General features: G+C 46.9%; 1 protein-coding gene across 1 annotated transcript in view; it reads right to left on the bottom strand.

The window, feature by feature from the left end:
* Positions 1–3821: 3821 nt before the first annotated feature.
* The window catches only part of LOC147617583 (soluble inorganic pyrophosphatase 1-like), a 27315-nt gene continuing 16945 nt past the window's right edge, over positions 3822–14191 (bottom strand). Inside the window, exons 3-8 of the mRNA XM_086775875.1 lie at positions 8920–8985; positions 8740–8847; positions 8482–8547; positions 8015–8135; positions 4400–4481; positions 3822–4306 (exon numbers count right to left, since the gene is read on the bottom strand). Of these exons, the coding sequence (XP_086632001.1) occupies positions 4264–4306; positions 4400–4481; positions 8015–8135; positions 8482–8547; positions 8740–8847; positions 8920–8985 (486 nt within the window). The 3' untranslated portion in view covers positions 3822–4263. The remainder of the gene's footprint in view (positions 4307–4399; positions 4482–8014; positions 8136–8481; positions 8548–8739; positions 8848–8919; positions 8986–14191) is intronic.

Below are 14191 nucleotides of genomic sequence, written 5' to 3'. Positions count from 1 at the left end.
TCATGAATAAGGATAGAGAATTACCTTCATAATCAAGGATTTTGTACATCTTCTTGAGCCTCGAGGAGCTACTTGATGTGACTTGCTTGTGAGAATTATGAAAGGAAAACACCTAGAAGAATCATTCACCTTTCCTTGCATAAGGATTATTCTACTCAGACTAAGAGGAGATGATGGAATAGCCAACGTTGTGATATGAGACCCCAAGTGAGTCGCTCTACTCTTAGTGTGATTCCACAACCATATATTTTCATTGTCATATTATTATATAGATAGAGGGGTAGAGATCTCACAAATGTTCCCTAGCATCCTTCCTCTTCCTTTTTGTGGTGAAGGTCATGAGCAATTTTTTAGCCTCCCAAGAGATTGGACTACATGGCCTTAGGCTACCTATTAGACCTTAGGAGGAACTCCTTGACTTGGAGTTTGTATGTAGATGACACAGTGGCCTACCTCTCTAGAGATGTGGAGAACCTTTGGAGGTTTACATATGCAATTGAGATATTTTGTTGAGCCCCTAAGCTCACATTAATTGGCACAAAAGTGTAAATTATGGGTTAGCTCATCCCCTACCCCAACTCGGTACCCATTTGAGTCCTTCCACTAATGGATTCCACAGGGTACCCAGCGCATTATCTTGACTGCCAAGATCGATATCACCTCATAGCAACAGCCTGCCCCCCTCCTTTTGATCATCCAAAAGAAGCTTCTATATTGAAGCATGACCATGCTCTCTCCCCCTTGTGGAATAGTGGTAGCGAACAAGGTCCTTCTCACTACCATGTGGTGCATCACCTCCTGCTAGGCCTTTTCCAAGGCATGTTGGCCAAGTACAAAAGTTGATCTTTAACTTCCTTTGGGCAGGGAGCAATGGCAAGCCGACACGAGCCGAGGTGGCTTGAAAAGTCATCATTCGGCCTCGCCACAGAGGCAACCTAGGCATTATTGATTCTTCTACGCATAGTAGAGCCCTTCTAGGTAAGCTAATCATCATAGGCCTCTTGCTAGGTGGTGAGCCGTGGAAGGACTTTCTCATGGCACGCATCTTTTCCTGCACTCCAGTTCTTGGCGGTCCCTAGCCCCCAAGCCCAAGATGAATCTTCACAGAGATGAGGACCCACGGCCTAAGCCCAGCCTTCGAGGACCGCTTTGCGACACCTCTTTCGAGCCTAGGACCACATTCATTTTGTCCTTTGCCATTCTCCCTTAGCCCTAGATGAAGAGGGACTTCGTCAGCACTAGTTTGGAACCCCTTGATTACCCTTCCTAGTGGCCACATGCTAGGCTCCCGCCTCACATCTCTTGGGGGGCATTGAGCAAGGAATCAACCGAGTCTCTTGGAGAGTGGCTCACCTCCAAAGGCGGCTCCCATCCAAGGCCCAAGAGTAGAGCCTCAATGGAAGCTGAGGCAAAGACAAGCTCACCCTCAACATCGACTCTTCCATCCCTCTCCTGGAGTGACTCGCACTACCCTACGGCCTGCCTCCCCTTGAGTGGGTAGGGGTATTTCCCAGACTTGATATCTCGATAGCGGCCCATGATGTAGATGGACACACCCTCATGACTTTTTCTATTGGACCACACGGCAGATTGGGCCGCCCCCTCCCCCCCCCCTCTCCCCCCTCTAACAAAGGGCATTTGTACTTTAGAGAGAGAGAGAGAGATAGTGATCGAATTTCATGACCATAATCGGCATGTCGACCCTCCCATGGTCAAAGTGGCCAAAGAAAGATTATGGTTATAGGAGGGCCGACCCCACTGATGCAAGCAAGGTGGAGTAGCACGATCCCTTCACCCCTAAGGATGCCCCAGACATCCCCTTCTGTGAGTACACATTCCGTCTTGGTCACATGATTTAGATGCCAAAGGTTGATAGTACCCCAACCAACAACAATACATTGGCAAACTCAGGACATCCCCATGCATTTCCTACATGATTTTTAGAAACGACTATAGGACTCGTTTTCTTTGGTAGATAGCTGACAGAAGCTTGGCAATGCACAGCTAGTTGATGGTTGGAAGTCGGCACCATGGACCAGGCATCTATCCGCACCATTACCTTAAGAGGCCGTAACATGGGTCTCTTAGTCAGTATTGGCTTGCACATGAGGAAACAGGATAGGGGCTCGTCCTTCTTCTCTCACCATAATATCACAACACCCCCATATTCAACAACCTCAAGACGAAGGAGTACCACATGCACGTGTCAGGTGGAAGATCATTAGTAGTATTACAGCATGGCACTATTGGCGTCACATTTGGCATGCTCCACCATGGAGGGTACTACCACACCACCAGTCGAGTCCATCTAGAGCATGTGGATAGGCATCATACACACCCTCCATGGCCAATGGGAGAAGTTGTGAGATGACCCTTGACTCTAAGGGTCATGTACTTAGCCATTTCGACTGCATTTTGGTACCTTATAGAAGGATATTTTCTTTTAGTGTGGTGTGTGTGTGTGTTTGGGGGGGGGGGGGGGGACCAATCACCTATTCTAACGAAGATTGTTCTTTTTATACACAAATGAGGAAGTCCATGGCCAAGCTATATGGAAAGTCAAAAAGATCATTAATATATGAAATACATAATTAGGATTTTATTTGAATTTGATGAGGATTAAAATCAAGAAGTGCACCTTTTTCTATGATCTATGGTCGGCACACTATCAGAATTGGGACACCTATCAAAAGTCTCTACCTTTGATGGTAGAACACAATCAAACTCCAAAGCCATGTCATAACCCTGTCTCTCTCTCTCTCCAGGACATGTGCCACCGCCATCGAGCCACCTTTCCAAGTCACATAGCCGAGGGAGACCTCTGGGCCATACTCATTAGCCCCATGCTTGATATTTTGGAGACTGGTATACCATCTACTCGAAGCTGAAGTTGCTCTCATGTTTCTATGTTCTTAGTATTCCATGATGAGTTTCCCTAGACAATTTTGTATCACCCCAACGAGATAGCTATGTTTATGTTTTCATTCTGTTTATTTTCCATTCAATGATGAGATATGCCATGGACATTATTGTATCACTTTGGTCTCATAGGCCCATTGGGCCTTAATTAGACGCTTAATATATAAATCTCTCTCTCTCTCTCTCTCTCTCTCTCTCTCTCAGCTTCCAAGTGGAGGACACACACACACAATGGATCCTGTGGACCCACCTTAGGCTGCTCCGAACCTCTCGCCCGAGAGGAGTTACCTCGGACCGCGCCTCCGCATTCTAGCATGCAACCCCCGAATGCCAACTACAATCCCCTCATTAGTTCTAGATCCAAGACATGCTCCACCACCATCGAGCCACCTTTCCACGTGGCATAGCTAAGGGAGACACCTTGGCCATACTCATTAGCCCCATGCTTGATATTTTGGAGATTGATATACCAGCTATTGGGGACTCATAATCCTCTCATGTTCCATGTTCCTAGTATTCCATGATGAGATTCCAAGGATAGTTTTGTATCACCCCCAATGACATTAGCTTGGTTTTGTTTCTATTTTATTTTCCATTCATGATGAGATATGCCATGGACATTATTGTATGACTTTGGTCTCATAGGCCCATTGGGTCTTTAGTAGACGCTTAATATATCTTTCTTTCTTTCTCTCTCCATCTAAATAGATTTAGAATGCAAATAAGATGAAAAACATGTTTATTAGAGGTTTTCAAACAAGGAGGATGATGGTTTGCCAACGATCAAATCCATATAAATAAGGGGAGCACTCAAATCCACCATAAGCATTTTTATTTACCTCAACTTAAAACACTGAATGCAAGCATACAAGAGCCTGCAAAAGTTTACAGGGACACAAAAGTACATTATTAGTAACTGATTCATTATCCAACATGACGAGTCATGGATGCCCAAAGCAACAAACCTTTGTTGCCTTCGGTGATTTTTACATAAACGTGCTGAAATAATGACAATATAACAAGCAGCTTCTAGAAGTAGGTAGGCTGCCTGAATGCACTTAATGATTTTCTTCCTCCTCTTAATTTTGAGCATTAAAATATGCATCAAATGACTTTCAGCCAGGAGTTAATAATTATTAATTATTTTCCAGGTGGTGTAAGGATTTTACTCACCACCTCTTGGGTAGGGGGGAGTCATGAGCTAACCACTCGGGCAAAAGACCATCTACAGCCAAGAGAGATTACTAAATAGCTCCCATGTTGCTCTCTATAATTTGATTATTGGTAGGAAATCCTGTATTGGCAGAGGCTGGAATGGTTGTTGTAAACTAATACCAAACCTTATCATTGTCGCAAACTCTCAACGATGTAAGAAGCATATAGATCCCTAAAACAAACAAAAGAAAAGACAGTTAGAACCCATTCAACAAACCATTGAAAAAAAAGCTGCCCATGGCATGATCGTTATACAGGGACGTACATAGAGTGGCTCACAGCTTCAATGGCACTTGAAGAAGGAAGGAAGTCATTAACTGCTACTTCTTTGTTCTCGTTTTTCTTGTCTTTGTGCAGCTTGGTTAAGATCGCATTGCAGTTGTTAAAAAACTCATAAAGCATAAAACTCTAGAACACAAGGGCAACCAAATTACTAGATTCTCAAAAAAATGTCACCTACTATGCACGAGATGCTAATGCTTAAGTATATAAGATTACATTCATACCATAGTCACAAGGGACGGGGGACGGTGACGGGGGACGGGGACGGGGACGGGACGGGGGACGGCCATAAGTAGGGAACGGGGACGGGGGAGGGAACGGCACTCAAAAAATACTTTTTTTTTTAAATTTTCTACTCTGCACTTATTCTACTTTGGAAGCACATCAAAATGAGCACAAATTTACACTAAAATGCTAAGATTTTGAGTCAAAGATAATAATTAAGTAGATACAAAATGAGTCAGGACTCAGGAGCCTTAAGGAGGCAAAATACAAGGACGGACTCAAATGAGTCAATGACAAAAAAGTGCTGAAGACTAGAGGCTAGAGGCTAGAGCTAAGTAGTAAGGCCCATGAATCATGATCCATGAATGATCATCCACGTGAAGTGCTCGCCTCATGGTCATGGGTAGCTTGTGCGGCTGCCAAAGAAGCATCAAGCTCATCCTCAGTCTCATCCTCACTGGCATGCTGCTCCTGCACCTCATCCTCCCGTTGCTCTTCTTGTTGACTCATCTCCCACTCGGTGAAGGAATCTGCCTTCTTGGTCATGCTCTTGCAAAGCATTCGCAAGTTCGCGCTGACGAAGACAAGGTCATTGGCACGCTCTACCCCGAGTCGGTTCCTCTTCCTAGAGGCAATGTGGCTGTAGGTACTCCAAAGTTGCTCCAAGCAAGAGGAGCTGACGGCCTGGCTAAGTATGCGGATGGCAAGCTGCTGCAGCTCCGGTCCATCTGAACCAAAGTCCTCCCACCATAGAGCAGCACCAACTTTGGAGCGGTCAACCTGTGCATCATGACAGCCATAGGAGCCATGAAACGACCTGTACATCGAAAGCTGGTCCCTGATCTTGCGCCTAACCGATGCATCAGGCACAAGACGATCCAAGATGATCCTCCATCCAACGCTCACCTCCCGGTCGCTCTCCTGCTTGTTGCCTTGGAATTCTGGGTCCACCACATAAGCTGCTGCATGCAATGGAGAGTAGTAGGAATTCCACCTTCCTAGACACAAGGCATGGATCTCCTCGTATCTGTCTTCGTCAGGCACGAAGTCTTTCAACTTCTCTATCATGCGATCCATGGCCTCGTAGACCTTGCCTATGCATGGCTGCATAGCATCTACAATCCTCAACAGGTGGACTATGGGCCTCACCATAGCATCTGTGGTCTTCACACGCTCCCACCAAGAGGCGTCATCCGCCCGTAGCCTACACTCTTGGCCAGTGTTTGTATGGGACTCTTGCATGGCGACAAACTCGTCGCTAAGGAAAAGCCCCCTCAAAGCACCACTACAATCCTTCAACCGGCCCAACATGAGAAAGTTGTAGGCGAACCGGGTGTCGGAATATTTGAGAAGAGAGAGACAGGACCTCTTGTTGAACTCATGTCGAAGTCTTTGGTGGTTGAGGACAAAGGAGACCATGGTGTTGGCCTCCTCAATGAGCGGGCTGATCCATGGTAATGCCCCGATGTCCTTGAGGAGGTTGTTTAGGCAATGAGCCATACAAAAGGACACCGTGACATGTCCATACATACCTTGGAGAATAGCTCCCGCCGCCCTATTGGAAGGCTCCCCATCCGCAACAAAGCCCACTACATGCTCGGGGCCAACGATCTCCATGGTGGTAGCCCACTCCGCCGCAAGCACATCCGCGCTCTTCCCAGTGCCGGATGCATCATGAGATGAGATGAAGTACATCTCTCCACGGGAATATGCAACCATGCCGTGAATACTCCTCTTGCGGGTGTCACTCCATCCATCCACAATGAGGGAGACTCCGTTCCTCTCCCATTGCCGCTTTGTGTTGTCGGCCGCTTGCTCTACAATGCGCTTCTCCTTGTCGAGCAATGTAGTGCGCAAGCTCTCGAATGAGGGGGGCGTATAGGTTGAGCCATACTCCCCAATCTTCTTAACCATTACCTTGAAGTATTCCGACCTATTCAAGAAAGTAATTTACTAATGAGAAGGAGACTAGGATGATGAAAACATGAATGATGAATTGGCAATGATCGATTGCACTTACCTAGCCGCTTGAAAGGCAATGTGGTCGTGGAAGAAGAAGCGGGCCACCGCCATATCCACCTCCTCCTTCAACTTGGGGTTCCAATTCTCCCCAAGTGTAGATTGTCGCCGTGGGCCACGTAATGATTGAGAGGCCGTGAAGATGGAGGGTGCCGGTGTCGTGGATGGAGTAACATTCCGACTTGATGGCGAAGGTGATGGTGTGCATGATCCCGATCCACCACATGACTCCATGGTAGAGGCTTGAGTTCCTCTCCCCATCGTCGCGGGATCCACGGCCACTCGTGGTGTCCTTCTTGTCGCTTCGACCGCTTCGTAGACGCTAAGCTTGTCAAGAAGTTCCCGTCTCTTCTCGGGCGTGACATTCGTGCAAAACCTCACCTCATGCCCACTCTCATGCAAGAGGTGGGCTCGCACTTTGTCGGCGCCACCCGTTCGCCGGTACGGGCAAAGCTTGCATACCCATGGCCGAGAACCGCCTCCATGAACGGATGTGGTGTAGTTTACCTCCTCCCACCATGTCCATCCCGTTGTCCTTCTACGAGAAGCCCCGGCACGTGAGGAGGATGCCATGGTTGAAGATGGCTTGCCGCTTGACTCTTGAGCCTTGAGGAGTGAGAGAGAGAGAGAGAGAGAGAGAGAGAGAGAGAGAGCCTAGAGGCTTGGAAGTTGGAAGAGTCAAGACTCAAGAGGCTTGAGGGAGAGGTGAGAGCCTAGGCCCTAGAGCTTGGAACTTGGAAGTTGGAAGAGACTCGAGAGAACTTGAGAAGATTCAAGAAGCTTGAGCAATGAGCAATGAACTTGTGTGTGGCAGCTTGTAGCCTTGTAGAGGTGGGCTCTTATATAGATAGGCAAGAGAGAGAGAGGGCCAAGGCCCAACAGCCATAAACGGCTAGTAGAGCCCAAGCCCAACAGCCATAAACGGCTACAGTGGGGCAGGCACGCGGCACGCAGGCGCAACGGCCAGAAACGGGGCAACGGCCAGAAACGGGCAGGCGCAACGGCTATCTGCCGTCCCCGCACAGGCCGTCCCCGACAGCCGTCCCCCGTCCCTGCGCCATCCCCTGCGCCGTCCCCGGTTTGAAACGCCAGTCAGGGGACGTCCGTCCGTCCCCGTCCGTCCCCGTCCCTGCGCCGTCCCGTGTCGGCGTCCCCACGTTCCTAGGCGCCGCCCCGCCGTCCCCTGTGACTATGATTCATACCAAAGGAACCATGACTTCAAATCCCCACACCTATTATATAATATATCACACAATACAGAAGATTCCCAAAAGATTTGTCATATACTACTTAACAATATTTAGTCTAAACAGACACATAAAATCCATCCATATTGTCAACTTTCCAAGGATACAGTCTTCAAAAAAGCGCCGAATTTCTTGCAAGCGATGCGGAGGCAGCTCTTTGATGTCTGAATAATGGACAAACTCAGGGTCATCTGCACAGACTGCAATGATCTTGTCGTCTTTCTCCCCCTATCAGCCAAAAAAAACAAAGAAGACAGCTTATGAACAGTAAGATATTGGACACTTTCTAATCTTGCCATGTACTGGATGCAAATTCCTCAAGCCCCACAAGCCCTTCTGGGGTGAGACATCATATGGTTGCGTGGCTTTCGACCATGCAGACCTGAGCGGACATATTTGGTGCCAGAGTCAGATCCCAGCACACGTGTTTGTTCCGAACATGGTATCAGAGCCAGGTGAAATAGTCCTCCAGCTCAAGCCCATTCCAACAAAACAACAAAAAGATTACCTAGAAGACGTGAAACAACTTCGTGCAAGCAAACTGGCCAAGACAAAATTCAAAAAAAAATGGTACCTGATCTATCATAGGCATTAAACCAATGGCCCGGGCACGAAGAAAAGTGCCTGGAAGAACAGGTTCCTGGTTCAAAAATAAAATGATCAAGCAGTGAATCAATCATTTTTCTTTTTGTGTGTCTATAGGTAATAGGTGTATGCGTGTGCGTGCATGAGTGTGGGCACATGCATGTGCATACATTTTGATCACACTTATAGAAGCTAAGTTTCACTGTGAACTTATAACCAGCTTAATAAGCTCATATAGATCAACTACCTGCATAAGAATAAGGACATCAAGGGGATCACTATCTTCACAAAGAGTTCGTGGTATGAATCCATAATTGTGAGGATAAACAACCGATGAATACAAGACCCTGTCCACCTGCAATACTAGCAACCATAAGCTACACCAACCATAAATGGGAAAAAGAAAATAGGCATACATAAAATGCACCTTTATCAGCCCAGATTTTTTGTCCAGCTCATATTTCACCTTGCTTCCCTTGCCAATTTCCACAACCTAAAAAACACAGAATAATGCAAACAATCTCAATTTAAAGGGCATTTCACTTGACCATACATGCAGACTAGGTGTCAGATGTTCTCATCGGAAACAGGAAAATGGAAACACAAACAAAACAAGAACGGAATTTTTGAGGGGGCTGACGAAGGAAAATACCACATCAGTTTTTGGAGGTACAAGTTAGGAGGAGGAGACCAGACAGGAAGGAGTAAGGATTAAAAGGACTCCAGAAATAGAGAAGGAAAGGTGGGGAGAGGAGAAAAGAGGCAATGGAAAACAGGAACATGTTGAGAAGGCCAAAACATGCCCTTTCAAAAATGGGCAATGGCTAAAAAGGCCAAACTTGCTTGATAGGTTCCGATCTCTAAGTTTACATTTCAGGCATAGGAGAGTCCTTCATTTGTGATTCTCTCAATTCTTCAAAAAGGCTACAATCCTCCGCATTTTCAAAAAATGAATTTGATTGTAACTCATTATGGTTAACCATGGATACTGCAACAATAGAGGAATCTAGGGATAGAGATGGAGATTGCACTCATAAAGGGAGTACCACCATAGATTCACTCATCATAAGGAGTAGCACCTAGACATGGGAAGTCACACCCATGAAAGCTTGCATAAGCTCCAAGAAAGGTAAATGTGTATCATATGTCAAAAAAGTCAAAAGGTTCCAAGTACATAGGGCATGTGCCTTCTAAAGTCCCAAGGCCCCATATGCCCCAATACACATGTCTAAATATACCTAAAGCCCCATGTGCCTAGGCCATCCCTCATGTGCGTGTGCATACTGAAATCCCTTTGTTATAAAACATCCCCTCCTACAATGATTTCGTCCTTGAAATCGAAGGGTGGGCGTGCACAACAAACATATACAAGAGGCTATATACAAAAGCCCCACAACTAGGTATCGATGCAAGGTCAAACAAAAGACCAAAATACCAAAAGATGAGCCACATCAAAGATGCATGATCCCCAGGATCGAATGGTAAGGATGGTGGAATGCCGTCAAAGATGAGGCTAACCATGTAACCACCTGGATCAAATGAGAAATGTAGGGAACCATCATCAATGATAAAGATAGCCATATATCCTCCCGAGTCAAATGGATAACCATAGTATATATCACAGTCTACAGACCCCTGAAATCAATGTAGTAGTAGCTCTTGGGTTGAAGGGAAAACTTGCAAGCCCATCCTTGTGACCATAACGTGAAACCGGCATCCAAAGTATCCACCAAGTAAACCCATCACTCATGGCAACAATGTCAAGTGGTCTTGGCACAAAAGAATCACCCTGTAGACCAAAACCCAAATGTATCGCATGTGCATCTGAATGACATGCCACATAATCAAATACCATGCATTCCAAGTGGCATATAATGCATCGAAAGACAAATGTCTCGGCTCCAAAGAACATAGGATTGTGTCGACATCCATGGGAGCCAAAAGAACATGACTCATAGTAGGCATCATGCAAGAACAAATGTGAGCCAATGTAACATGCAGAAGCTCTAGGTAATCTTCTTCTAGTCCGAACATAGTTGTCACAGTACAAAAATACGGTACCGTATAGGAATTTTTGGTACGATATGAAATTTTCGGATACCGTACAATAAAATACGGTTTTTTTTTAAACACTTACATACTATGGAGCTTCAAGCTTGAATGTGAGGGAAGGTTTGGGGGGGGGGGGGGGGGGGGGGGGGGAGAGAGGAGGAGGCAAATCCAATTCATATGCGACTGAACCAATCCATCGTGTAATACGAAATGGTCCACAGTATCTAGGGGATAATTTCGGAGATCGACCTGTCCGTAAAGTCTCGAAATCTTTGGGAACTCGCAAATACACCATCGTTCCTTCAGAAAACTCTCTGGGTGAATGATGTCTATTAGAATAAAATCTGTCTCGATCTTGAGCACTTCTAATAGATTCCTTCGCAACTTGTAACATTTCTTGCATATCTTGCAAAAAATTACATGCTGCATCACGCTGAAGTACCGAGAATCCCACTGTAATACAGGTGATCTAGGTTGAAAACCATACATAAGCATGAAAGGACTAAAACCTCTACTCGTATGCTTAGTAGTGTTATATGCAAATTCTAACATAGGAAGATAATCCTCCCATGAACTCTGTCTTTTGGATACATATGCCCGAAGCATATCCTCCAAAATCTGATTCACTCTTTCATTCTGGCCATCAGATTAAGAATGATCTGAGAAACTCAAATTCAAAGTTGTTTCCAACTTCTCAAAAACAAGTTTCCAAAAATCACTCGTAAACTTAGAGTCCCTATCACTGACTTTGTCTTGCGGTAACCCGTACAGTCTAAACAATTGCTCGATAAACTGCCTTGCTAATTGCGTAGCTATAATGGTCTTCTGGGTCGGTAAAAATCTAGCCATTTTTATCAAGCGATCTACCACAACCCAAATAGAATCGAGGCCTTGATGTGTTCTTGGCAATCCGGTAATAAAATCCATGGAAATACTTTCCAATTTATTACCTGGGATTTGCAAAGGATGCAACAACCCAGCCTGTCTAAAGCGTTCAACTTTATTTGCTTGACAAACTTGACACTTGAGAACATAATCTTCTACATACCCTTTCATCTTTGGCCAATAAAAAGTGTGTTTCACTAACGATAATGTCATGTGTACCCTAGGGTGTCTAGCAGAAGGGGCGTCATGACACTCCTTAAGAATCTTGGACCTAATGTCCGGGATGTGTGGTACACAAATTTTGTCATTATGGAATAGTAAACCATTCCGAATCATCCACTGGCCCCCTGATGGTAGGCTGCTCAATCATTGAGTCTTGGTCAATCAATGAGCTCCCATCCTGGATCTTCTGCCAAAATGGACCAAAATAACTATCAGTCCTACAAAGCCCACTCAATGAGAGAAATAAGTCAGTAGAAATCTTGGTGAACGACAAAGTATTCACCTCTCTAATTCGACTAAGCGCATCTGCAAAAGTATTCATGGACCCTTTTCTATAATTAATTCAGCCCAACGAGCTTTCCTTCCTCTCAAATCGTCCGCATCACACACATACTTGATTGACTGATGATCAGTCAATACCACAAACTTGGAGCCATATAAATAATATCTCCAAACCTTGAGAGCATGAATCACAGCATAAAGCTCCTTTTCAAGGATTGGCCAACGAGATTGAGTGTCGTCTAGCTTTTTACTTTCAAAAGCAACAGGTCTACCATCTTGAAATAGAGCAGCCCCAATGGCATAGTCATTGGCATCAGTTTCAAGAACATAAGGCCGACTAGGATCGAGTAATGCTAAGATAGGTGCTTCCTTGACTTTATCTTTCAAAAGTCTGAAGGCCATATCCAAATTGTTATTCCAAGTCATAGGCTGATTTGACTTACGTCCACGACCTTTCAACAAGTCGGTCATCGGTAGTGTGAGCTGAGAGCACTCCCACACGGATTTCCGAAGAAAAACAACAAAACCGAGAAAAGAACGAAGTTGTTTCACTGTTCGCAGTATAGACCAATCCAGAACCTTCTGAACTCGATCATAGTCAATGCTCAATCCATCTCTAGTGATCTTGTGTCCCAAGTAAATGATGTTTGTCATGAAAAACTCACATTTACTTAATTTAGCATATAGTCGATTCTATCTTAAAATAGTTAAGACAATCGTGAGGTGTCTAACGTGATCCTCAAGAGTACGACTATAAATCAAAATATCATCCAAGAACACAACCATAAATTTTTCCAAATGTTCACAAAAAAGATCGTTCATCGTTTGTTGGAAAGTGGCTGGAGCATTGGTTAACCCAAAAGGTAATACGAGAAACTCGTAATGGCCACCGACCCTACTAACGCGAAGCTCGTAGCTCGCTGAAGCTCCCGCCTCCACCCTGCACTGCGCGCCCTTCGCCTTCCCTCCCTCGCGTCCCTTCCTTCCACCCCCCGCCTGCCATCGCCCCCTTCTTCTCGCCGTTGCGCCCCCTCCTTCCTCACTGCTGCGCCTCCCCCCTCCTCGCCATCTCGTCCCCCCCTCCTAGCCTCTTCGTCTGTTCGCCCCCCCCCCCTCTTCGCCTGTTCGCCCCCCACCTCTTCGCCTGTTTGCGCCCGCCTCCCTTCAGCAGCGCCCCGCCCCCCCTCCCTTTCGCGTTGTTGCCGCCCCCCCCTCAAGGCTTCTCCTTCTTTTTTCGCCCCCTCCCTCCTCTTTCGTGCTGTTTTTCACCCCCAGGGGGTTTTGTTTTTCTTCATTTTCATCCGGTCTTCCGCCTCTTTGTGTGCAGCCCGTTTCTTGCACGTTTTCCGCTTTCGCCTCGCCTTCGCCTGAGCTTCAGACTCTGATGGAGACTCCTCCCGCCTCGCCTCAGAGGGACTCATCCGCAGCCCCCTCGCCCGCCCCCGAGGACATCCCCATCAGGCTTTCTCTTTCGCCGGAAGAGGAAGCGAGCCTCACCGCAGAGGTGGAACGCCTCCAGGCTCATTCCACCATCTGCCGTATAGTCGGCACTCGCCCCAGCAGAGGGGAGATCAAGGATCTTCTTCAGGCTCGCCTTCTTGCAGATGTGGGCAAGATCCTGGATGTACAGCTCCTGGGCCGGGGCCATTATCAGATCGAGTTCGAGGCCGCCCAGAGCGTTGCCAAGGTCCTTGCCATGAGTCCTCTGGATATCAGGGGTGCTCGGGCTTTCTTCAGACCTTGGCAGCATAGATTTGACCCAGCAGCGGCGGAGCAGGGAGAGCGCCTCTTCCATATTACAGTTTGTTTCCCTGGTCTCCGCCGGGAGTATCTTCCGCTCCTCTCCAGGCTCGGAGCATTGGTGGGCTCAGTACTAGAGACGGGCCCCTCAGCAGCTTCAGTGGTGGCCAGAGCAACTGGGCTACCTTCGGTCAAAGTGTTGGTGTCTGACATCTCCTCCCTTCCTAAGGTCATTCAGCTACCTAGGATAGGGGGGGGTGGATAGGTCAGAGAGTGGAGTTCTCGGGGCTCCCGAACCAGTGCTTCATTTGCAAGCAGGTCGGTCATCTGGCCAAAGCCTGCCCTCGCAGGAGACCTCGACCCTCACCACAGCAGCAGGCTACTGATGGCCCGCCCACAGATTCGGCTCGGCAGGCTGCCTCAGGGACACCTGCTCAGGCCACAGAGACCTCGAAGTGGCAGCCTGGACAGGGGCGCCGCCGAGGGAGACAGCCACAGCAGCACGCCCAGAGACCGCT

The sequence above is a fragment of the Cibotium barometz genome, chromosome 36 (genome assembly GCF_041138505.1).
Source record: "Cibotium barometz isolate CiBa-2024 chromosome 36, ASM4113850v1, whole genome shotgun sequence".
NCBI classification, from domain to species: Eukaryota; Viridiplantae; Streptophyta; class Polypodiopsida; order Cyatheales; family Cibotiaceae; genus Cibotium; species Cibotium barometz.
This window is presented reverse-complemented; position numbering and strand designations above follow the sequence as displayed.